The 27,253-nt window shown below is 37.6% G+C and overlaps 1 protein-coding gene across 3 annotated transcripts in view; it reads left to right on the forward strand.

The window, feature by feature from the left end:
* Window positions 1–5,078: 5,078 nt before the first annotated feature.
* myo6a (myosin VIa) overlaps window positions 5,079–27,253 on the forward strand; it is a 54,255-nt gene continuing 32,080 nt past the window's right edge. For all 3 annotated transcript variants that reach the window (XM_082147844.1, XM_082147845.1, XM_082147846.1), the window contains exons 1-2: window positions 5,079–5,224; window positions 24,290–24,413. In XM_082147844.1, coding sequence (XP_082003970.1) covers window positions 5,139–5,224; window positions 24,290–24,413 — 210 coding nt within the window. In that variant the 5' untranslated portion in view covers window positions 5,079–5,138. The remainder of the gene's footprint in view (window positions 5,225–24,289; window positions 24,414–27,253) is intronic.

The following is a 27,253-nucleotide window of genomic DNA, read 5'->3' on the forward strand; positions in this document are numbered from 1 at the left end:
TATCTAGATGCATTGAGTTGAAGGAACATCAATAATTACTCAAAATAATCAAAATGGTAAAATTGTTATCTGCATAATTAAACGTTTCATTTTGTTGGTTTTACATGGGCAATGTAGAATAACACTAGTTCTAAAAACACGCGTTAAAAATGTATGCGCTCAGTTGAGGTGGATAAACTTTTTATCCGATAAGACGTACATAAACTACAACGGAAACACGTTTACTTAATAAATCCCTGGAAGTGCAACAACAAACTCGGATGACTTTGCCTCAACAGAGGACGTGATTGGATAACTGGACTAACCAGTAGACCAATCACATCACAGCATCTCAAATGTTGTTTTGGCGGTTCTGAAACTCCTGAGTCAATGTCTGTCATCAGAATGATTTGTTTTAATTCTTCCCAGAAATGTCTCAAAGATTGTGTTCCCAAACACCAGCATCCGAACACAAGAGAACATGACGGCGTTTATTGCGACAGCATCTGCGCGCAAGTCATTTATGATATAGAAAAAAAGAGCCATGGTTTCTTCCACGATTGCAGCAACTTCAATTTTTATTAGATATTTTGCGCCAATTTCCAAAGAAGTGACGATTTTGTTCTGTTTTTTGTCCTCGCAAATGTTTTATGCGATATTCCAATTTTGCGCATAAGTTAAATGCACAGGTTTGGATGGAAACTTAGCTACTGTTACATTAAAGCAGATGCTCTGCACATAGACTTCTGGTTATGTCCCTGGTTATGCCTTTCAGCAAAACAAAATGACAAGGAAAAAAATTAAAATGTAAAATAGCATAAGAATGCGTTTACAAATGTAATTTCTTTTATACAAATTTACAGGTCTATTAGAAACTACAAACTCAAGTGGAGGTCAATGGGTTGCATGATGTTTTGGTCCCGCCACACCCTAAACCTAATTAGGTTAAGCTCCACCCACTAGGTTCACGAGGTGGAGCTGGACAAGGTTAAGCTCCACCCATTGTGTCCAGAGAGGCTCTGAACTGAGCACCACTTGTCTGAGTTTTGTGGCTCATGGGCTGTCATCAATTGCCTGACCCTAAGTGTCATCGATTAATGTCTCTAGAGCTGCAAGAAAAATAACCAGTCAAATTTATTTGTACGGCATTTTTCATAATATACATTGTTTTAAAGCAGCTTTACAGAAAACCATCTTCATGTTCATGCTTTATATATTCAGAAAATGTCTTCATATCTTATAGTTGCATTTAGCAGATTAGAACTGGGCGATGATGATTGCGATGATACAACCAATAAAGCAGCTGAAATACAATATAATATAAATCACCCTACGTGATTCTGTATGTATGCGGATAAAGTTGGACAAACTTATATATCCAATTTTGTATAAAGTGACATTTTGTCACTGGATACTCACACACCTCTAAATTTCAGTACAGCACCAAACTCAGTGATCAGTTTATGAAAATAGTCATTATTAGTTTCATCATATTGAATGTTTAAATTTAAATCAAGACAATAACACAACACTACACTATACTGACCATCTAGGGGGCGCTATAGAGCCCCCTGTACCCGTCCATCACAACCCTGGTGTCCACTGAGGCGAGTTGCAGTGAGAACCCAAGTGCAGTTTATCAAACAAAATACAGATAAACAAACCAAGACAATGACTAGAACTTGGCTTGGCTAAGAACATAACTTGAACATAAACCTGAACTGACAAGACTCAACAAAAACAGGTTACAACCAACAAAACTAGACAAGAGACAATGGGAACATGAGGGCTATATATACATGAAGACTAATGACTAACAAGAAACACCTGTGAACAATCGGAAAAAGGGAATCGCATGGCATCTGAAAACTACAAAATAAAAAAACAATGAAAACATGAACATGGACCAAAACGTGACACCTGGCATAGTCATGAGTTGCGGCTACACATGCTTTTCTGGGGGCCCTAGGGATATGATCTATTGCTGCATTTACGCAATGTTATAATAACCATAATTACCGGATGACAACACGTGATGTTGTACCCACCAAATAGTTTTCAGCGGCGTTGATCTTTTCCATTCATTTCTTCGGCAAAGTGTTATAAGCCATGAACCTGGCCAACCACCTATGAGGGGAATCATAACATTACATTGACAAAAAAGTATTTGAATATCGGACATGAATACTAGGGGTGTAACGGTTAAAATTACTCATGGTTCGGGTTGTATCACGGTGTTAGGGTCATGGTTTCAGTACAGATTTCCAGTCAGGATTTTGACCATATCATAGTACTGAGACTGCTCTTATTAGAGTTACAAATGATTTGCTCTTATCTTCCGATCATGGTTGTGTCTCTCTATTAGTGTTACTGGATCTTAGTGCTGCATTTGATATCATTGACCACAACATTCTTTTGAATAGATTCAAAAATGATGTTGGCATTAGTGGAATTGCATTAGCATAGTTTAAATCATACTTATCTGACCATTATCAGTTTGTAGCAGTAAATGAAGAGATGTCTCATCGATCACAAGTTCAGTATGGAGTACCACAAGGCTCAGTACTAGGACCGTTGCTGTTCACTCTGTACATGCTACCCTTGGGAGATATTATGAGGAAGCATGGCATTAGTTTTCACTGTTACGCTGATGATACTCAGCTCTATCTTTCTTTGCGCCCCGATGAAACTTACCAATTCACAAAATTAACGGAATGCATAGCTGATATAAAAAAAAAAACTGGATGACTAATAATTTCCTACTACTTAATTAAAAAAAAAAACTAAAAAAATACATATTCTATTTATTAGACCAAAAACATCCACACGTTATAACCTATAATACTGTCTAACACTTGATGGATGTTCTGTCAAGTCTACGTCGTCGATTAGGAACCTGGGTGTGCTCTTTGATACCAATCTTTCATTTGAAAGTCACATTTCTAGCATCTGTAAAACCGCATTCTTCCATCTTAAAAATATATCTAAATTACGACATATGCTCTCAATGACAAATGCGGAACAGTTAGTTCATGCATTCATGACATCAAAGCTAGATTATTGTAATGCACGTATGGGTGGTTACCCTGCACGCTTAATACACAAACTACAGCTGGTCCAAAACGCACCAGAACCAGGAAGTATGACCATATTTGCCCAGTTCTGTCAACACTGCATGGCTCCCTATTAAACATTGTATACATTTTAAAATCTTGCTGATTACTTACAAGGCACTAAATGGTTTAGCTCCCCAGTACTTGAGCGAGCTCTTAACGCATTATAGTCCTTCACGTCTATTGCAATCTAAAAATTCTGGTCAGTTGATAATAACTAGAACATCAAAATCGACTGCTGGCGGTAGATCCTTCTCCTATTTAGCACCAAAACTTTGGAACAGTCTTCCTAACATTGTTTTAGAAGCAGACACACTCTGTCAGTTTAAATCTAGACTAAAAACACATCTCTTTAACCTGGCATACACATAGGACATGATAAATTTCTATTATACAAATCATGTAAAATGTTTATTATAGCACAGGTACGTCTGTAAGATGTCTGCTAAAGATCTGTTAATCTGGAAAGCTTCTGCTGTGTAAAAACATCTGATAAACATCTTAGAAAAGGCAGTTTTACATACATTCTAAATTTTAAACATCTTAAAGACATATTCTAAATGTCTAAATGACATCTAACAGGAAACGTCCTGGAGACGTATTGCAGATGAGCAAACACTCAAAAAAATACATCTTGCAGATGTAAATGCAGACATCAAAAAGACATCTCCGAGGCGAGATGTACTTGTGCTATCCGTCTATAGGCTGTGTAAACTCGGTCAGCCGGAACTGGGAATACTTCCCATAATACCTGATGTACTCGTTACATCATAAGAAGAATGGCATCTACGCGAGTATTAGTCTCTCTGTTTATCCCGAGGTTTACTGTGGTCAGCCGGATCCGGGCCGGATCCAGATCAGATGGTGGACCTGCGCCTAGACACGACCACAACGGATGATTTAGTCAGCCAGATCCGGGCCGTATCCAGATCAGATGGTGGACCTGTATCTAGACACGACCTCAACGCATCCCTGATGTGTCAGCCGAGATTGTGTCAACTACACTCTCCCTGTGAAGGCCTCATCGACACGACAAAAGTTTTAAAACTTACTTTATTTTCTTCTGCAGCTGCTGTACAGCCAAAACAATATTTGCATAAATGTCCTATTATCACTGTAAAGTTGCTTTGAAACAATCTGTATTGTAAAAAGTGCTATCTAAATAAAGGTGACTTGACTTGACTCAGTGTCAGTGCTTCTGTAGCAGGAATCATGTTTTTGTGTATAAATTATGTTTGACCAGTACTGTAAAAAGTATTACCTTGAAAAAGTAAAGTAAGGGATTACTCTTACTTTTTATTTATTTTAAAATTAAAAGAGCAGTTTCATGTCTGTCTTTGTGTTGTTCAACTGGTCAAGGTTGATATGGGATATTTATATGGAATAGAAAGTAATTAGTAATGCAATACTTTTTAGAGAGAGTAATTAGTACAGTAATCTAATTGCACCGTTGATGATGTAGGCCTAATTAGCTAGTTGTTGGTAATTAATTACTTGTTTAGAGTAACTTACCCACTAATTCTAAACACTTTTGACAGTGGATTCTCTGCATAGGGAAAAAAGCGTCTTATAAAAAGGGTTGGGAAACACATATTTTTGGGAAGATTAAATAACCAGTAATTTGGCTGTCTTGTTTTTCTATTTTCATTTAAAAGCAACATAATTTAAACTGCATCAAAATGATTAGGAAATGAGCGTAAATCACACGATATTCGCATTTTAATCACTAATCAATATTTTACAGTAGTGCATCTGCATGCATTTTCAATGGGAAACCACTAGAGTGCGATGCTTTCCATTCATCTAACAAACAAGGCATTAAAGATCAACAGTCCAGCCGTATACAGTATGTATCACTTTCAGCTAATCAGAGACTCATGTGTGTTTCATAAAGTAATTCACAAGAGATGATGAAGCCCGTCCCACACCGAGCAGCGGAGGCAGGCGCGCTCCCATGGACGCGCGTGACGTCACAATGGAGCGTGGACTTCATCCCGGGAGTGGAGGCTGATCAACATCCGGGACACCGGGTCTGAGTTCATGTGAATGCCTACACACACACACACACACACACACACACACACTACACTACACACTTCACCGACTGACTGCACGGGCAGCGAGCGACGGAGGTGAGTTTCATCTCTACATCATGTTCGCTTTGGCTATGTATTAAATTGGGTGTGAGTGTGTTTGGTTCAGCTGAACAAAGCGGACTGGGATTATTGTTAGTTTTAGCAAAGACGCCCGGGTAGTATTGCGGAGGAAAACATAGGAGCTCATTCCCAACATAAGTGTATTCTTGTGTGTGTCCTGTGTGTTCATGCGCGTGCTTTTATGATTCTGTGACTGATGATGCATTGATGCATTGATAGTCACATCTCTGAGATCAGCTGATGGTCAAGGATGCTTTATATCATCTCATTGCATCTTTTTAGTCTATGTATGTGTTCATAAGGCCTTTACTTTAGAAATACCTCTGTTTCCTGGTCACTCAAACCTCATTTACCTTGCAAATGTTGGTGCTGTGCTTGTGTAAGGAATTCAAATGTTGAACACAAGGCAAACTTTTACTTCCAGACTATATTGTATTGTGTTGAATTGTATTGTTTTTTTGTTTGTTTTTAATCCGTTTTATTAGTTATAAAAGCTCGAATATATCCATGGATGTTGAAAAGTAGGTTACCTTAACAGTAAATGACTCCTGCTGTGTCACAAGAAGTTGTAAATGCCCTTTGCTCCTTGTGAACTTTCACATGCACTTGTCCCATATAGGACAGTCCCACACCTGTCATTGTCTAAGGGATCGATCGTTTGGGAAAAGCTGACAGAAAACAGTGTTGTTATGCTCTGGCTGTCCATTATAATGAAAGAAATATGAGAGGGACACACAAACGTGTGTGTGTGTGTGTGTGTGTGTGTGTGTGTGTGTGTGTGTGTGTGTGTGTGTGTGTGTGTGTGTGTGTGTCAAACAGTCTGACCACAACGACACACCTACAGGTGCGGCTGGCGAGAGTCATGACTCACCTCACTTTCATTCTCAAAACATTTCTGTCATCTGTACCATAAATGAGTCTGTAGGCTTGCTGTATACCTTGGAAAGTTTCACAGATATAGCAGGGCTCGACATTAAGCTTTGCAATGTGCTTGTGAAGTTAATCGCTCATTCACTTGTCCGAGTAAAAAAGTTGCCTGTCCAGAAAACATAGGATTTTTGTGTTGTAAATATAATTTATTCTAAAGCAATATATTCATCAGCTTTGACATATTTAAATCTGCATATTTGCAATATTTACCCTGTTTTTTTTATTTTTTATTTTTATTTTATTATTATTATTTTTACCTTTGGGTCATTGAATCTTTGACTCAACCATTCGTTCAAAACGCTGACTCATTCAGTAATGAAACCCGGATGAGTGTTGCTGCGAGATGCGTTATGGTTCTGCTGTGATCTTTCTTTGGAACTATTTTCGCTGTTGAAACAGAACAAAAACTATCAATATTGCTTCTAATATGGAAGTGGCTTCATTTTAACTACTTATTCATTAACTGTCATATGAAATAATTTTCAGTGTCACATTTTCAATTGTGATGGCTTTGCTTAACTGTATCATATATTGTAAATATAAACTCCATATTTCTGATTTTTACCGCAGAATGTTAACTGAGTTGTGAGTGCTGCGCTCATAAGTTTCGATTTCTCCTCGAGAGGCTGCGTGAGCCTCAACAGCGCAACCCTGTTACCATTAGTACATCATATTATTATCCACTATCGATTGCCACTTAGACTAAATGTAATAAAATCAGAATCATTCTTGCATTTTTGGTGATTCCCATAGTTCACAGCAAAAGACATGTTTTGGAGTTAGAGTAAAGGGGAAGAAATGTGGTTAAATGTGGCTAAAATTTCTGTTATTTCTAACAAAAGCTACTGTAATTTTAATATCAGAACATGTTGAAGTGTTTAGGCTAGATATAATTATACTGTATATACATTTATAGTTGACACTACATCCTTGACCTTGACCCACTTACTTGGCCATGGATGATAGGACCTCAGTAACTATGACCTTATCTAGCCTAGTTCTCTGTACTACTGACTTCTATTATTCAACTTTGACAGCATTCAAATATATCCACCCTAGGTAGAGGATAACCATAGCAACTCGGCTTTAGTTTGCTCCTGTCCTGGTGTCATATTTTCATATTTTCATGACGAGCTTTTGTATCTGTACATCACTGTACACACCTTCACTGATGTCTCAGGATTCGGTGTGAACCGAGGTATGTTCAGCATGTGTCTTTAGGACTCCAATACAACCCACACAAGACTTTTCGTTGCATTAATTTTGTCTTATGCTGAACAGTGGATCCGTGCCAGTCCTCATTGGCAGTCTACGTAGGCAGCATTTTAAGTCATCATAGACATGCTGTCTTCATAAAGGAAAAGGTAGGCAGCATAATTACCCTGCCTTCTAAAATACCTTGTTTTGGCCACATTTTAAAGGTTACTTTGCACGTGTCCTTTGTGGAGAAGAATGCGTTGTTGCATGATCTGTGTAAAAACGAAACTGAAGATTGCAATGTGAAAGAATAAATATAAATATACTACCTTATTTAAATTAAAGTCAGTAGTGGATTAGTCTTAATAGCTAAATAGTTTAATCTAAAAAAAAAAAAAAGTGCTTGGAGTATTTTGCCTGGCAATATGCTAATGTATCTCTTATTTAAATTAATGAGAAAACTTATGTGAAAAACAATATGCAAAAAGAGTAGAATGTCTGAATTCACAGTATTTATTAACTCTTTCCCAGCCAGCATTTAAAAAATTGCTGTTTTAACACTTGAATGTGGATACGTTTTATAAAAAAAAGCAACATTTTGAGGAAAAAGCTGAGAAAATCTTGTTTTTGTCAAAGACTACATCTGGATCGGGTTCAGAAAGATGATATAGAGCTGCACGATTCTGGATGAATTAAGAATCATGATTTTATTTATTTTTCAAACAGAGATCATGATTCTCCCACAATTCTGAACAGACAGCTAAACAAAATAACATGTAATTTTCGAAAGGTTCTGACAAAATGTTAATGGCTGCTGTGCTGTCTATTTAAAATATTTAAGCAATCTGAATTATTTAAAAACTTGGTTTGAGTGAATGATTCAATGATTCTCTCATAAAGACTTAATTAATGGATGTATCAGCATTTTTGAATGATTCTCTTAAATGAATAAATCAATGACAAATACATTTTAACAGTCACTTGTCGCCACCTACTAGTGTAAAGATGGTTGGTCACAAGGTAAGTTTCAAAACCAGTGTTGTAGCTAATAGACATATGCTAGTATGTGATTTGAGACGCAGCTTAGCCTATTTGTGAGTTGTGTCTCTAGTATGTTTTAGTGTGTCATACAGACAGAGTTGGTAACTTATGAGGGTTAGGCCATGTCCACACTTAGACCGCGTTTTTATTAATGAAAACAAAGCTTTTTTGAAAACGCTCTCCAAAGTGGACACATTTGAAAACGCCGTTTTCGCGTTGTAGTGTGGACTGTAGTGTGGACTGTAGTGTGGACTGTAGTGTGGACTGTAGTGTGGACTGTAGTGTGGACTGTAGTGTGGACTGTAGTGTGGACTGTAGTGTGGACTGTAGTGTGGACTGTAGTGTGGACTGTAGTGTGGACTGTAGTGTGGACTGTGAAGCCGGTGGTATTTAAAAACGATGACGTAAATTTAGTCATGTGATGCATATTGTACCAATAGATATTCATGTTTATACCAGGGGGGCAGGGTTTCATAAAATATTGAAGCTTCCCCGGGCGCCGCCATTGATTAGCGGACCATCACCTGCTGTTAGCATTCCTGCTGTTAGCATTCCTGCTGTTAGCATTCCTGCTGTTAGCATTCCATTGACTCCCATTCATTTTGGCGTCACTTTGACAGCGAATAACTTTACATCTGAAGCGTTTAAAGACTCCATTTATCCATTTATTTATTTCTAAAGAAACACGAAAATGTATAAAAGGCTCCATTACCTTGTATCTTACGTTATGGCCCCGTAGAAGCAGTTTTTGTACAAATAGGCTAACGATTGCGTCATAACCACACGACTCTCTGTCGCACAGTAGAGAGATTACCGTATAGACAGGAGGAGAAGCTCGCGGGCAATCGGGGGGACGTGGAGGCAAAATGACAAAGTAATTAATCAGAATACCTAGCAAAAGTTTCTCCTGCTCCAGCTCATGGACACCTCCTACTCACACTCTCCGTCTCTGCAAGATTCGGTAGGGAATGATTCAGATTTCTCTTGGCACAGCTACTAGAAGACAGACGGGTTGCTCACGTCACATCTACGTCGTCAAGCTCAGTTTGAGTCTGCGCTGTACGCTCGACCATCAGGAAGTGAGAGCTTCTAATTGACTTCACTTGTCTCCGTTGAAACCTATGGGGTCGCTGTGTCCAGTTTATATACTGTCTATGGTTTATATACCAGTATTGTGCCTGTTATGTGCTATTCACTTTCACACTGTTGTTAAAAATATTCTGCATTGCACACTCTTTATATCACAGTCCTGCAAAGATGACAGAATTTACTCACATTTGCTGTCCTGCGGCAATACATGAGAGCAGTTTTAGCGTTTTAGACCAAACATATGGTGACTGCGTGCGACCTGGACCGCATCAGGGAATGCTGAGATGTTTTACTAAATAAAATTATCCTGTCAGAAGAATTGCACGATAACTTCATTATATTTATTTTTCCATCTGAATCATATCAGGGATCTTTTGTGGGGTTTTACGCATGCGCAGTAAAGGTGAATTTAGCGTTTTCAGGCGTTTTTCAAAAGTTTCTCATCCACACTGAAACGTCTGAAAACGCTAGTGTGGACGGAGAGCGTTTATAAACCAAAACACCGTTTTCAAATGTATCCTGATTATTTTAGATGTTTAATTTAGATTAATGTTAGATGTAATGTTCTAAAACACAGCATTATTAGGGTTTGGAACAGATCCACCGTGTGTGATAAGCTTTGTGTCGTGCTGAACTCGCCCAACTCACCTTTCAACTCATCATCCATAATCAGGTACCATGAAATGTTAAATATTTTAGCATAAGCATGAGACTGATAGTGTCGCATCACTTGCTAGGATAATTCTTGCATGTTCAGCTTGTTCATACAGCAAAACATTGGTGTACAGTGAGGACCTAGGCTACTGTATGATTTACTGGAACAGGTCCACATTAATGACAGCAGTGTTTGTGTAGCCCTTTCAGGTCTTTTGTGTTTCTGGATGAACAGACAAGCTCATGTGTGACCTTTCTATCGGCAAACAGGTTGTGTCACTTCAGACTGTTGAGAATTAGAAGAACTTCATATTCTTTCATGTTCATGTTTATTTAAGAGCTAAAATCATTAACCATTCTTTGTCAAACATGTAGGCTTACCCTTATTTCGAGAATTGCTTGTCTGTCATGCGTGTGTCTTACGATGTAGAAACCTCTGCCACTGATTAACTTTTTTACCAGTACTGTCACACCATGGTCAGGTCTTTTACATTAGCCTGAGAGTTTGACCTGTGATCGCGGTAAAGAGTCAATCTTTAAGCCGGCGTTAAAATCTCCAAATACTTCAGCTCAGACTGAACTAATATGGAAGCTAAGAGTTGAATAATGTTGTGTTGAGTGTGTCATAATGAGCTGCACCTGCTCTGTTGTCATTGAGTGGGAACTGCTGACTGCTCCTACATCAACCTTCATATACAGTAGTGACACCCTACCGTCCGTTTGTGTTCAGTCTAGTAAGTTAAATAAATATGATGTTAAAGTCCCTCTGTAGTCAATAATTGTATCCCTTAAAACTCATCTTTGATCACCAAAATGACACATTTAAATGTTTTTTTCTTGTGAAAAAATTTATTTATGCCTTACAATAGCTTGAATGTAACTCGACACCCTTGCTTCATTTGGTATGCGGTTCTATATGCAAATGAGCCCCGCCTCCACTCACTCATAGCAGCTCAGAATAACTGATCCACTCGGTCAACTTTACTAAGGCTGCACAATGGCAAGTGGAAATACTGGTTTAATTCAGCCATATGTGTTTGAGCCAGAAACTGGTTCAGAAGAAGAAGTGGAAAAGTGAATTAGACTCGTCTACAAGTCAATATATCAGATTTGTAATGCGTTGCGTTCTATGTATCGCTCTTTACAACGTCGGACACATAACGGTAATTAATATGATTAGTGTTTTGCTTGGCTACGTTATCAAACCGCTAATAATGTGTTGCTAATGTTACACAAACCATGTTCCCGTTCCTCATCTCAGAGTCGGACCGCTGCCTTCTAACAACCAGCATCCTTACAAACGCTCTGAACATCACAGAACGTCAGCGGAGAAAGGCATATAGTTCATCATAACATTGTCATATACATCATGTACATGATTCACCCGCTATATTGCTAAATCTATCCGATTTTTTGGGATAACCTTTCATCTCTCGTGAGTTTGCAGTTAATGATATGCTAAAGCCCGCCGGCACGTTGATCTGATTGGTTACAAGGTAGTTTGTGACATCAGAAACACCAGCGATTTCAAAGCGTGTGTTTGAGACTGTCTTTGGTTCACTGCAGTTTTTAGGAGAAAACACTCAGCAATGGTGTACTGTTGAATTTGCACATGGTTTGTCTAATGGCTCGTTTCCACCTAGCGGTACAGTACAGTACATTCCAGTACGCAATTTTTTATGTTTTGATTGTCAGAAGTTGTGAATTGTACCAAAATACAGAACTGTCCTGTAGCACTTTTTTTGTGCCCCTTCTGTTGGGGTACCTATAGCACAGTCGTCCGGTACCTAAAGGGCGGAGCTAGACTCCCTGCAGAATGTTGATTGGTTGACAGAGAATCGTCACTTGCTCGTGCTACAAGGAAAAGGACAACACGAGGTGCCGTTTTTTAATATACAGTTGAAACACAATACCGTTGCAATGCAATGTTTGTTTGATGGTCGCTACTTTCCGCCATACGTGGCGCCACGCCTATCAAGTAAGCGTACTGTTAAACGAGCCATTAAAGCACATTAAAACACTACATAGACATAAACATTAAAAACGTGATTTTCACCACAGGGGGACTTTAATACAATTACTGAAAAATATGCAAAAGCCAAATATAATATAATATATTAGTGCGATTTTTGGAGAAATATATTTTGGGCACAATTAAAATATGCAAAAACCGTACATATTAGCTTCTTTCCTTTACCATTCATAAGTGAAAAATTATATTATATTATTATATTATAATGAGTCATAAAACTCTTCTTCTATTTATAGTTTGTTTATTGGAGAAATATAATTTAGGTACAGAAATGTGTATCACTTAATATTATAAATATGTAAATATATTTTGTGTATATATATATATATATATATATAACTTAGTATTTATAGAAATATAATTTAGGCAGTCAGCCAGCATTGAGCAATTAAACTTATTTTTAATGTAGTCAGTTTTAATGTAATAAATGAGTGTAATATTTCAGTTTCAGCAAACACTTTGAAGTGGTTTAATGCTCTCTTTAGACGTCTTTATGCTCGCTCTGATAGGATGAGTGCTAAAACATTTGCTGGACTTTATTGCTGTCGTCTTGTGTCGTGAACACGCAGTGCTCTCATGATCTCATGCACCGCTGTGACAGTGAGCCTCAGTCCTCTCACAGCTCTTTCAACAAGCCAGAGTTGTGTGGAGGAAGAGTGGGCCTGGACTCGAATAACTCAACTTTCTGCTGCTGAAATGTCAGTTCACAGCAGCGATTACTTCCCTTGTTTCCCCTCCCTTTTCTTGAGGCCTTGTGAGGCTTTTTGGTGCGGTGTAGCATTATCTTAATCTGTGTCAGTTTAAGTTCTATCATCATGGTCATGCTGGAGTCATGAAACTGTGAGTTATTATAGTGATTTTAGATGTATATCTTGTCTCAGAGTGATGTCATAGCATATTTTTTTTTTTACAAACAAACAATGTCAAATTAACTTTAAATTTCATAGCTTATATATAAAGCTTTAAATAATGTACATTTCACTTGTATTCAGTTGAATTAATAATTTATGTATACAGATTAACTACATTTTTGTATAAGCAGAACATTATTTTTATTTTATACTTTTAATACATTTTAACTGTGAAGTAATACACAGTAAATCTGCATGGCGATGCCCTGTACAGGAACTATAGCATCCAGGGGCAATCATGTTTCTAATCAGTGTGGTTTACAGTGTCTGCTCAATGAATAAATCTTAAATGTACAGTTATAGTGTGTGTGTGTGTATCTTTACAGTACAAACACAGAGCAGTATCACAGTACTATATGCACATCTTTATGTGACGATAAAATTGTCATGTTGTGATAATTGCTAAAGCTTTAATCATGGTATGCAGTATTATCATGATATTGAGACAAGTTACAAAAAAGTTTTGTCATACTATAACAGGTTTAATAACTTCTTTCTTATAACAAAAAGAACAACATTTAAATACAATAAAACAACATTTAAATACAATAAAACAATACACAATCAATGTATAAAGTATAGTGCAAAAGAATAATAAAGAACAATAGGTATTACTTTACAATAAGGTCTCATTAGTTAAGGTCTTTAATGCATTAACATTTAATGCATAGTTATTATTCTTTTGATAACGTCCGTTTATAATACAACTGATCATTGTTAGTTCATGTTTAGCTCAGGTTTTGATTTTAATAATGCAGCCTATTATTAAATGTTGAAACTAACATTAACTAAGATTAATAAAACATTAGAAGCATTTTTATTGTTAGATATAAATTAACTAATGTTAACTAATGGAGCCTTTTGTAAAGTGTTACGAACAATAAAAAAAATAAAATCTGAACATTTTCCAGTGGGCATGTTGTAGTCCAGATTAAAATATAAAAATGTTTAATTTTGAAAATAAATAGCCTATTAAGTCTTTAAGATTCAACTTTGTTTGTTTCATTATTGGATTTAAAATGAAACTCTTGAATGAGTGGTTCAAAGACATTCAAACACACATGTGAATGCTCCACTGTACTCGTCATACTTGTCGAAGGTTTAATAATCTCAGCCGAATTGTAGTCGTTTAGGAAACATATTGGGTCTGTCTTCTTTCAACGATTAACCGTGCTGCTCTAATGCACAACATATACACCATTTACAGTTATGCAGTGTTCAGCCACTCAATCACACATTATAGTTATTAATACCTTATAGAGGACAAAAAAATAATGTCAGAAATAAAGTGGATACATGTAACTTTGATGGGAAATTTACATTTAATCCTTGTCGCAAAATTAGCCAGTACATTTTTGGGTGATTGGCTGAAACAACATGTTTGTTATAGTGCGGATACATTCATTTAATCTTGAAATATGACTTTTGAATAATAATGTGTTTGTTTAAGACCAACTCATTGCTGTCACCATCACTGAAACATGCTCATCACTGAAACATGCTCATCCCTAGTTCTGAGTTTCCTGTGGTCATCTGTAGGATGAAGAAAAAACCCTTTATTTAAAGCATCCTAAAAAAGGCTTAAATGCTCCTCATTGTCTACGTAATACGTGGAAATGGACATATGTAAATCTTGGCTTTTGCTTGATAACCAAATGGCTCTTTTACATGCAGTTTACAAAGCCTGTAGTAATAGCTTCTGGGGGAAGCTTGAGTCTACAGGAAATTTTTAAATATGATATCCACAGGGAAGAGAATTTGTATGCTGTACCATTATTTTCCATTACAGTAGTAGTACTTTTGTTTATATTCCAGGAATCATTTCTTTATAAATAATTTACTCGTCCCTTGGCAATCTCGTACAGTTGTGGTCAGAATTATTGGCGTCCCTGGTAAATATGATCAAAGATGGCAGTAAAAATAAATCTGCATCGTTTATCCCTTTGATCTTTCATTCAAAAAATTTGCAAAAATCTAACCTTTTATTGAAGTAACAATTGAAAGTGGGGGGGGGGAAATCACATTATGAAATAAAAGCTTTTCTCCAAAATACGTTGGCCATAATTATTGGCACCCATTTATTAAATACTTTTTGCAACCTCCTTCTGCCAAGAGAACAGCTCTGAGTTTTCTCCTGTAATGCCTGATGAGTTTGGAGAACACCTGACAAGAGATCAGAGACCATTCCTCCATATAGAATCTCTCCAGATCCTTCAGATTCCCAGATCCATGTTTTATTTATGGAACTTCTTTATTATTTCCCTGATGGTGGAAATGGGAATTTTCAATTCTTTAGCTATTTTTCTACAGCCACTTTCTCTTTTGCTGCACATCAGAACTATATTGTTTGGTTTTACTCATTGTGACGGATGATTAAGGCAATTAGGCCTTTTGAGTTTCCTCATATTTAAACTCCTGTGAAACAAGAAGTCATAGCTCGAAAATGTAATGTTCCTAGTCACCCTGGTGTGCTGAAAAATGTAAATATTAATTGGAATATACTTCAGAGATATTTTACCAAAAATTCTAGGGGTGCCAGTAATTGTTGCCAAAGTGTTTTGGAGAAAAACATTTATTTCATAATGTGATTTATGGCACTTGTTTACATAGACCAACATATTTAAAATATTCCAAAAGATATACCACATACTGTGGTGTGTGAATGGCTTCTAAATAATTAAAATGTCATTAGTGCAACAAGAAGATCACTGACTCATTCAAACAGTCTGAGAAACTGAGACGTGTGGCTGCGTTACAGCAAGATCAAAACACTTTCTCTACTCCTGTGTTTCATTCATCCAAGATCATGTTTCACTTCTCATCCTGAATCAATACCTCCCGGATCCATTAGACTTACGCAACTAAACTGCTTGCAGGGCAGCTTCCTGTAGTTCCCTAATTCTGTTTCCAGCCCGGCCCAAACTAAGGCCTGTTCACACCAAGAGTGATAACTATAACATATAACTGCATTAGCTTCCACAGCAGTGCATGATATCATTGTGTTCATTATAAGTGTGTTGCAGTTTTGTCGTCTGCCGCTTTAAATGCTTGAAGATGGATTCTGATTGGCTGTTTGTGTTGTGGGTCTCTGCTATTCTTTTACATTTAGAACGATTTTTACAAATATCTTTATTGTCCTTGGTGTGAACGTGCCTTTAGTCTTCACATTCATTGGAAAGGCAGTTGCTCAGTTGCAGAAGAACCCCTGGAATTACATGATTTGAACGGGACCTTTTTATGCTCTTGGGCATAAAATAACAAATTGTTGTTGCTTTGTCATTTTAAGCATGAGACCCTCACAGACCCTCCCCTCAAGAAATCAGGACAGAAGTGGTTGAAAGTGGACAAAAGAGACGGATTAAACACCAGGTGTAAACGGGAATGTGTCTCCCTCGTCTACTTGTGATCCGATTGACCAAAACGCATCTTAATAACAGGTGTAAACGGGCTGACTAAGGTCTATAATGGGATAGTTAACATCTACCTAGGCAAACCTTGAAACCTTTGTTCAAATACAGGATTGCTTCTACACGCAAATGGTAATGTGTTGTAGAGATGGTGTAGGGATCCTATCCAACAATGTTATTATCACGATACAGCATGATATATATTGCATTTGGGTTGTATCATTCCTATTTTGCACCCGCGCACAGCGGACTTTTCCCTCCACAGACGCACGTCGGTAAACTAGCAAATGCATTTGTGCTCCCGGGGGCGGTTCAGCGAAAAGAGGAGGCGTGTTCCGGTGCAAACGTATTTTGCAGGTTTAGAAAACAATTCCACGACTGACCAGGAAAAACCTTGTCTAAAGTCAGTGGCGCGTTGCGCATGTTATTCATATGCTATTTTAAGGGCGCATGCTTGGCCATAACCAATGTAGCGTGTGCACAACACGCATACACTTTGCTTATCTCATCTACACACAGACGCAGCAGTTCTCATTTTTAGAAAACCATACATTATTGCAAGGAAAAATATTACCACACGAGGGAAATCATTGTGGTGTCCATGAAGATGTGAAAAAATAGGCATAAATCTAGCTTACACATTTACCCAAATTATTATACGCCTGTTTAACCGAAGCTAATTTGGGTGTGTTTCTCCGTCCCCATACAATATCACTTCTCTGTGTTTTACGGCCCTGATGAGAACGTCGGTCTCCTCGGCTGTGAACCGCTCCTGGCGCGCGCCTGGCAAATCTGCCGTTATAATAGCAAACCGCCATGGAACAAGTGCTCCTGCTCTTAAAGGAAATGTGAGATGACACTCTGATTGGTTTATTTCACGTTACGCCCAAACCACACCTATGAATAATGAAGCTGCTTCAGACCAACCCATTTTAGATTTGCGTCGGGCGCAAGAGTCATTTATCCCGCCGGTATAATAGCAACAGCGCCCGAGATCCACCCACAAAGTTACTTGTGTTTCGCGCTTGATACTTGCGTTTCAGATCGTTAAAATAGGGCCCTTAATGTTAAATTGTTTTTATTGGTATAAAGGGAAGATGGTTGAATTTAGATCCTGTAACTGATCACCATTTCTTTGACGTTTTACACTTCATCCGCATACACAGTAATACAATTACTGGTGAATACTGGGGTAATTAAACTATTTTAAGACTTACACACAAATAAACTAAATGTAAGTTATTAATGCTCAAAATCTGTTCATTGTCTGTAATGATGTAAACATGGCATATACAGTAGCTGTATGTTTAGTTATTCCAGTAATTTCTGAGAGAGCAAATAGCAAATGATTTTTTTTGGCAATAGTTTCTATTTCAGCTATTCAGTGTCCCTGTGCACAAAGCAAGGTCTGTATTGCAATGGTTTACTGAGTCTATTGTGGAAAAGCTTGACTGGCCTGCACAAACCCCAGACTTGAACTCACTGAACAGCTTTGAGATGAATTGGATTGCAAAGCTGATGCTCTTGTGTCTGAATGGGAGCCAAGCTCTGCATCCATGTTCAAACATCCTAAAGAAAGGCCTTCCCAGACAAACAGAAGCTGTTATAGCAGCGAAGGAAGGGATTACTGCATGTTGTCCTGCACACAGTCTTCTATAATGCCATTGTGTTCACTGGAATTACTGGAATAGCAAAGCTGAGCAGCCGCTTCAAGAAATTGATTGATTGAACCAGTTCAACCAATCGCACTGAACCACCTGAGACAGTTCATGGCTCAAATCAGCACAGTTACTCAAGTCACTTTCAGACAGTCACTCCAACTCCAATTGAGCCAATATCCAGGAGTATATGATCCTGCGATGCCTGTATTTGCCGACTCATTCAGCGCTCCAGTTAGTCCAACAGTCCACTGAACTGAGAACAGTCTTTCCGACATCCGACATGCTGAGAAGAACTGTGTGCCGAGGGTTTGATAAAGGGGCAAAATGCATGTTTCTGAAAATCATAAAGTATGATAAATCACACCTATAGTAAATCTAACAGTGATCCGATGGAGTCAGCAGCAGTACTGATAGCAGTTCCCTCTCTCGTCAACAGTCGGTTAATGGATACAGCAGATCTCGAGTCACCAGCACACTGAACTGAGGAAACGCTTCGGACTCTGACATGTCCTCGGAGAACCGATGAGCTGCTGATACAGCTGATTGATTTTTATGGTTTTTCATGGTTCATGTAAAAGGATGAGTTAAGATTAGTTTATCACCTTTTATAGACATGTAGAACATCCGCGTTTAACATCATTATCGGGTGCTTTAATAACATAATTGCATACGTGATGTCATTGTGTGATTAAGTAAACAAACAGTTTTTTTTTTAACTGGTTCATTGAAGCGAACTGTCCAAAATAAAAAATTTTCAGAAAAGAATTTGACTTCCCATCAAAACCAGTCTATCATCATCCTTCACCTATGATGTATACTGCTGCCGGTCAAAAGTTTGAAATAATTAAGATTTTGAAAGAAGCCTCTGATGCTCACCAAAGACTGCATTTATTTTGATACAGTAAAAACAGTAATATTGTGAAATGTTATTACAGCATCATCATTACAGTCTTCAGTTTCACTCGATCCTTCAGAAATCATTGTAAAATGCTGATTTGCTTCTCAAGAAATATTTCTAAACCATGTTTTTGCTGCTTAAAGCTGCGGTTCGTAACTTTTGTTTGGTTAAAAATGTATTGCAAGTACATAATCAAGTACATAACCAGCCTGTGTTCAAAACTATCTCCTTACCGTAGCCCGATTCACAGCGGTAATCTTGGAATAATGTGTTCTGATATGAGTGGTACTGGTCGGTTTCCGCGGGAAATATCTTTGCGTCATTACGTCACGTCTGTAGCATAAAGAAGGAGTCCCGGCTAGTAAGCTATAGCCTATCGCATGTGAGGATGCCGTTGCTACAGGTGGAAGATCATTTATAGCCTTTTCTCACAGCAGCTGGAGTAATTACATTTATCATTCTGATGGCGGATTGTAATCCAGAAAGGTCCAAATGATTAGAGATTAGACTGTACATAAATGTAGTTAATTAATGTTACTCAGTACTTAAATGTATAATAATTATACTGCAGCAAGAACACCTTAAACACATTTGTCTAGTTAGCTGATTCTTCATATCAAAATCAATGACATGATGCTCAATTTTGTTTGTTTTGTGAATAAATCTATTAGTCAAAAATATTTAAAAAATGCAATATACTCTGTACGTGTGTGTGTGTGTGTGTGTGTGTGTGTGTGTGTGTGTGTGTGTGTGTGTGTGTGTGTGTGTGTGTGACATGAATACCTCTTCTTTCAATATCTGGTTAAATATTTATTTTAATACTTTTGGGGAGGGACATAATGTCAGGGTAATACAACTGTTCTCATATCTTAATAAAGAAAAGAGCCTCATTAAAATAATAATAATAAAAATAAGTTTTGTATAAGTATTGAACATATTTTATTTAATATTTTTTTTAAACCAAAACAACAGCTGCATTGCTTAATATTTAAAAAAAAACTTCTCAAATGAGATCAAATTCAAATCAAAGTTGTATGATCCAACCTTCAAGCAGAACATGACTGTCATGGTCAATAATTGTCTTAAAATATTGAATAATTTGACCTTTTTCTAACAAGGCGAAGCGAGTTCAGGTTTTAAAATGTGATGTGGTAGAAAACTAATGACATTTTTATGAATTAATAATGATTTTTACCTTGAAAAATATTTTTTATGTTTTAAAACATTTTTGAAAATAACTAGTGAGATGTGTACATTTAAAGGGACACTATGTAACACTTTAATATTATCAAAATCTAAATAATGAGTCAATGCATTATCAAAACCTTCTTCTAAAACGTGTTTTTGTCTTACCCTGATTCACTATGGAAAGCCTAGTGTTTCTATTTTAGACCTGACGGGATGGTTTTCGAGGGTAAATTGCATAGATGCATCACTCGCCCGCTACTTTGACGAGTGTCTGGTGTGAGAGGTCAGAGGTTAGTTGTCACAACGAGCGAGAAATGTTGACATGGAGCCGCTAAATCTCCAACCTACAGAAAATCATCCGTTTAAACGCGACAGAGCTCGTAATAAAACAAGAATCAACATTGGTTTGGCTTTTTGGAGATGGCGAGAGAACTGTATCAGTATCAAAAAATCTATATTTTTGACAACACTACATTGCACTTAATTATTTCAGATGTCTTTTTGAAAGATTACAACTGAAAAATGTATATTATATAAAATTCAACCCACCAAAGTGGCAAGTAGGAGTGACCGCATTACACGCCACAGCTGTGCAAATATCAAGTAAAAAGGTTTTTCCAAACCAAACATGAATACATAGAGTATAATCGTAAGAAATTGTTAAACTAGATTTAGTCTTATCTTTATTATGGACTCTCTTTTATGTCACTGACCCATAAATGGAAATGATTATACAGCAACACGAGACCAGGAAGAAATAATGCGTTCAGTTTGCCTAGATCCAGTGATACTCAATAAATTTTACAACCTGGACAATAAGTTACTTTGTGAACTTTGGCCTTTTTTTGGTCTTTTTCTGGGCTTGAGCTTGAAGAAAAGAGGACATCAGTGTCATGGCACCATTTCAAACACTAATCAAGTGTCGCGTCACTCAGAGCATGTGTAGCGGTGGATTCACAGTAATACACAGAAGAGAGGGTTTTTCATTCAAATAAAGAAAGGCGATGAGTGTGGTGATTAAATGTGATGCGGTAGCAAGTCCACAGATCCACATGGCGTTTGGCTTTGTTGTGATCTTGCTCTGGCATGTCAATCCTGGACCCAGAGGGTGTTTCACTGCCAAACTGGTTTTGAGAGACGTTATGTGGGACTTGCACAATAAGGCTCTGGTGTCAGCAGTGCTCCATCGTTTAGACCTGGATGTGGGCTAATACTCTGTGACTTACTCGTCCAGGACGCTTGCCTGAAGAAGTCCTGACTTTACTTTTAACTGTGAAAAATATGGGTTGTTCTTGTCATGTCAGGAAGGACACACCTAACCCATATATATATATATATATATATCTGACCCACGTGTGCCACATTGACATTGCTCAAAAGCAATAACTGCAATGATGTCCTTTACTTCTCGAGGTGTAGTAAGCAAGACTGCTGAATTTCATAAGCAAGTGTACAGACTTCAGACCGTAAAAGTAAAACATCCTGAGTAGTAGATCGGTTAGCTTTAACTGACAGGAGGAGGAAAATCTTATACATTACCCTTAAAAAAAAAAAAACGTTGACTTTTTGACAGACTCAAAGAGTCTGGAGGGCAGAAAATGCCTCGCACACATGAAGCTTGCCACAAAGCACGCGCAAAAGTAGCCTAATGATTATATGAATGTAAAATAGCAAGAAGTGTTTTTGCTAGCATTAAAATGTGTCTAGTAATAGAGTCCTACTTGCTATAAAGCCGGATATTTAAAACAACCTCCATTACTTTCCAGTTATACTCGGTACAAGGAATGATCTACTGGGAAAAAAAGAGGAACGTTATGAACAAACTTACTAGATAACAACAGTTCCTATATCAAAACTATGGCAAATAAAACAGCCTTAAATGCACTGTCGCCTAACGAAGAGTTGAGAGCCGGAGTTCTTTATCGACAGTCCGAAACTACTGGAGGACGGACAGAAGAAGATAACTTTTATTTGAAGCCAAGACCAGAGCACTTAATTCCCTAAAAATAGGGAAAATTTAAACTTGCTGCTCTTTTTTTTATTTTAGTTTTTTAATAAATCAAATTCAGATTTGAAATCAAACTTTCTATGCCATTTATCTTTGGCATAGACAGAAACACAGCGATGTGGAAGAGTACCTCACCCCCACTGTGAAGTATGGTGGTGGATCTCTAATGTTGTGGGGCTATTTAAAAAAATAAATATTCTAAGACCCTGGACAACTTATGATACACGGTGTCATAAACTCCATCAAATACCAGCAGATATAAAGTCAACACCTGACTGACTCTGTCAGGAAGCCTAAACTGGGCCGTGGCTGAATCTTCCAGCATGACAATGATCCAAAGCACATCTTGCATTTAGCATGACCATATTCTACATGCCGTAACCCTACCCAATGCCTAAACGTAACAGCTGCCTTACCAACTATTAATAAGCAGTAATTAGGAGTTTATTGGGGTAAAAGTCATTGATAATAGTTGGTTAATAGTGAGAATAATGAGACGGTGTTTTTAAAATATGTTGTATTGAGACGTTTGTAGACTTGCACCACAGTCACTCCATTGTTCTCCTCGCTGTACTTTGGCTTGATGTCATGCAGAAAGATTTGTGTTCATTCTGAAATCTGAGTTAAGTGATCTGGATAAAGCACCTCTCTGTGTTTTGCTCCATTTATCTTTCCCTCAGTAGTCGTTAGTCTTTCTAATTAAACCCATCCCAATATGACCAGCAGTTGCACAATAGACATTGTTTTCTGAATCTAAATCAGAGTTTTTAAATACAAATTATAAATTTCATTTATCCTATGCAACTAAATAAAATGCTTATAAATGTCTTAAACGCCCCTTTGAGATTGTTGAATAGAAATTGTGAATAATTTAACTTCATAATTTTCACATTTCAATTTGTGAGTGCAGATATATAGTTTTCTTAAACTGTTTATTATTGAAAACTTGAATCAGGCAATAGAAAAATCAAATCAAATATACAAACACATCTCCAGCAATGTTTTGATCATCTTTATAGTATGATTTTAAAAAAGAAAATATTTTTATTTATTTAAAAAAAGTTTTTTTTATAAATGTAGAATTGCTTGGACATGATTTACAATATTTATCATATAGGACCCGATAGAAGAACTGTATATTTTAATAGCTTAGCTACAAATGCCATTAAACTTTGCTTTAAATATGTCTGCATGTAATTTCGTATTTAATTGGAGAGGGAGAGGGAGAGGGAGAGGGAGAGGGAGAGGGAGAGGGAGAGGGGGAGAGGGAGAGGGAGAGGGAGAGGGAGAGGGGGAGAGGGAGAGGGAGAGGGAGAGGGAGAGGGAGAGGGAGAGGGAGAGGGAGGGAGAGGGAGAGGGAGAGGGAGAGGGAGAGGGAGAGGGAGAGAGAGAGAGAGAGAGAGAGAGAGAGAGAGAGAGAGAGAGAGAGAGAGAGAGAGAGAGAGTGTTTGGCAGAATCACTTCTAATAGCGAAGCTGTAAGTTTATCTGCTTCAAGAAAAGCGCCATAATTTCCTTGCTAGTGAGAAATGTCATGTGGCTTTTAAGTTGTTAAACTGTACGAGGGTGTGTCCGTACTCTATGTGTGTGTGCGCCTTTGAGCGGGAGAAAAGATAACGTGCTTTTGGTCCATAATAAAAAAAATATTTTGTGGCAAAAAACATAGGAATAAGTTGTTTTAATCCTATTGTTTCCTATATGTATTTGCTGGGTCAGTGTCATTGTGGGTTTTGGTTATTTTGCTGTTGTCAGCTGTAAGGACCTTTTGAAATAACTGAAATCATTTGGCGAAGTGATATGGAACTGTAATGTGGTCAAGACCTTCCTGGAACAACTTTAGCCATGCGTTTACCTGAAAACAACTGCACACCTTAGAACGTTTGTCAACCAATCAGATTCAAGCATTCAACAGCCTTTGAAATTGTATTTTTTCATTAAAAAAATAAACGTTTTCTCACACTAACGTAACGTTTTCTCTGTTCTTCTTCAATTGATATGTGATTGTTCTCCTGTTTTTCTCCCTCAGCGGTGAAATGGACGATGGAAAGCCGGTGTGGGCGCCCCACCCTACAGATGGGTTCCAGCTGGGAAGAATCATCGACATCAGTGCCGATAGTCTGACCATCGAACCTCTCAACCAGAGAGGGAAGGTGAGGAGGAGCTTCTGCAGAGATACACTACGTCACGTTTAAAGCTGAAACATGCTGCGTGCAAGTACATGAACACACATGCTTCCAGTTACACAAGCTCTTTTTATACACTTTTGCATTTATATGTGTCAGAAAATGTAATTCATTGTCCAATGGAAGTACATGCTGTAGTCCCAAGGGCTCTATATTAATAGTCTTTTATGCTCAGTTTTCGTTTAAATATCAATGTCATGGCAGATCAACTATTTGAATCTCGCTTAGCAAGTTAAACTGTCATCATATAGCGTGTATAACAACACATCTGGTTTAATGGGATAGTTCACCTAAATGTGAGAAAATTCTGAAATAATTTACTCACCCTCATGTCATTGCAAACGTATGGTTTTCTTTCTCAGAAGAAGGAATTTTGAAGACTTTTGCTAATCAAACTGTTTTGGTTACAATTGACTTTTATGGACAAAAAAAAAAGAAATTCTCAAAATATGCTCTTTTGATGTTCCATAGATTTTTGGTTTTGGAAAATCACGAGTAAAGGATGACAGAATTTTCATTTTGGGTGAACTATTCCTTTAATGGTACAAAAGTAATTTTGTTCCCCCCCCCTGAATACTGAGGTTTGCTAATGCAAGAACAAAAAGAAACATGCTCTTAAAATGCGTTAGCTGATCATTTGGGCCTGCGTATTTGTATAATGTTTTTTATTAGGCTTACAAGCTTGCAATTCTTCAGCCTGACATCAGAGGGTGTAAACCCATAGAATATGATTTAGTGAGAGATATTCATCATGAAACAGGGAATGGCAGTTAGTTAAAAATCTCTGTTTTTTAAGTAAGGGATAATGTACATCCAGCCGGTTGTTATCTCAGAATAAACCCAGACAGGGTGATCAGGATCAGGTCTTCCATCGACTGAAGGGGGTTATTCTGAGATAACAACTGGATGGATGTACATTATCCTGCTTATTACACGGCTACTAAGTAAATAATTAGACACGAAATGTTGATCTGAGTTGAAATATTTTATTAGCTCTTTAAACGCAGAGCTTCTGCGGAGAGAGGAGTTGCAGAGCGGCAAGTTCAAACTAGACGGACATTTAAGGGATACGGTATACAGTCATACCACTTATTACACAGCATTTCACCACATTAATAATTATTCGATTCGACTGAGTTATTTTTTAGCTCACCAAACGCAAAACTTGTGTACGCATTGTGTTTAGCACAAACCATGTTTATCTTTATTTCTCTACTTTGTGTCGTACTGTGGTTTTTGAGGGTCGTGTCACACAACTTCCTGATGCTGACATCTGTCTTAATTGTTTGAGATTCATAAGTGACAGACGAATTTGCATCTTGGATTGGACACAACCTTTTATATGAGAATTAGTTTCTCCTCATGATTTTGCAGTCATAACGAAGCAGAATTCTATAGTTACATCCATGCTATTATTTGCATTTAGTTTAGTTTTTTCCCTACTGTGACCCTGTGAGCACAGACCTGGTGGCCAACAGCTCAACAGTTAAGAACCACTGACAACAGTGTTTCCTGCACAGCTTTGTGAATCTGCTGCTGCAAAAAAATCATATTTTACCTGACTTGAGTAATGTGAATTTGCAGTCTAAATGAATTGTGACGAGAAAATATGACCGTGTACAGATAACCAATGGCAAGAAAACCTGACACAAACAAATGACTGGGCTGGATTATGAGCCAGTTGAACTCACGTTAAAAAACTCACGTTACCTGTTTAAATTATTCTAATGAATCCTGAACTCCTGAACTGAATCCATTAGAGCGGTTAATGAATCATTAAACAACTGACTCACTGATCTGCAAGTTGTCATTGCTTTCAGCCTTGTCCGTCTTGAAAGGAAGTTTTGTATTTAACTGAACTTTAATACAATTTCTCATCAAAAACTGACTGATTGTTCATCTGAATGTAGTTATAATGTGCTTTTATCTATGTGTATCTTAGATGTATGTTAAATGTGTATCTTTAACTAAGAACGGTCAGTTAGTAATGATTAAAATGTGTATGTTTCACAAACCTTAAGTACACAAACTAGTACACAAAATGTACTTCATTTCAAGGTGGTCATTGTAAAAATGACTGAAGTGTGGAAGGGTGAATAGGAGCCACAGTTCTGCAGAAAACCAAGCCAGACAGGACTTATAGTTCAGGGTGGAAATGAAACCGCTCACTCTCTCACAACTCTTACTGGTTGTCAAGGAACACCAGTGAAAATCTCATTAAAAACCGCATTCCACAGGGAAAGTTCTGTTGATTTAAAGGGCTTTTAGGAAAAAGCTTGTGCTTTCAAAACAAGGAACTGCTAATATGATCTCATAATGAGGTACTTGCATTTTTTGTCATGCTTGTCAAAAACATTTTTTGCACTTCACAGATTGTTTGCAGAAGCAGCAGAATGAGTTAAATCTGTGGCTGAATGCTTGTGTTTTCAGAGCTGCTGCAAACATGTCCTGTTGCCCATATGGAGTCCGGCCCTCTCTGGAGCTTTACACACATTACAGTAGCAATAACTCTGTGTGTGTGTTTTCACGTCTGACAACTACAAGACAGCGTGTTGTGTGCAGCATTACATCTCACCCATGTGATTTGTGTGCTGTGTGATGTCGCCGGGCTGTGAAAGCACAATGGGCTGTCTGTTTACACGCTACAAGTGTGTGTGTGTGTGGAAGACACACTATTGTCTGATACCACAACAGAAGCATGGAGGTGGAATACATAAAGTGGGAACCGCACATAATTAGTTGTAGTTGTGTTTGCTAAGACAAGCATCAATATTGCTATCAGACCCCAAGTATTAGAGGGATAGTTC

The sequence above is a fragment of the Leuciscus leuciscus genome (genome assembly GCF_965113295.1).
Source record: "Leuciscus leuciscus genome assembly, chromosome: 19".
Classification (NCBI taxonomy): Eukaryota; Metazoa; Chordata; class Actinopteri; order Cypriniformes; family Leuciscidae; genus Leuciscus; species Leuciscus leuciscus.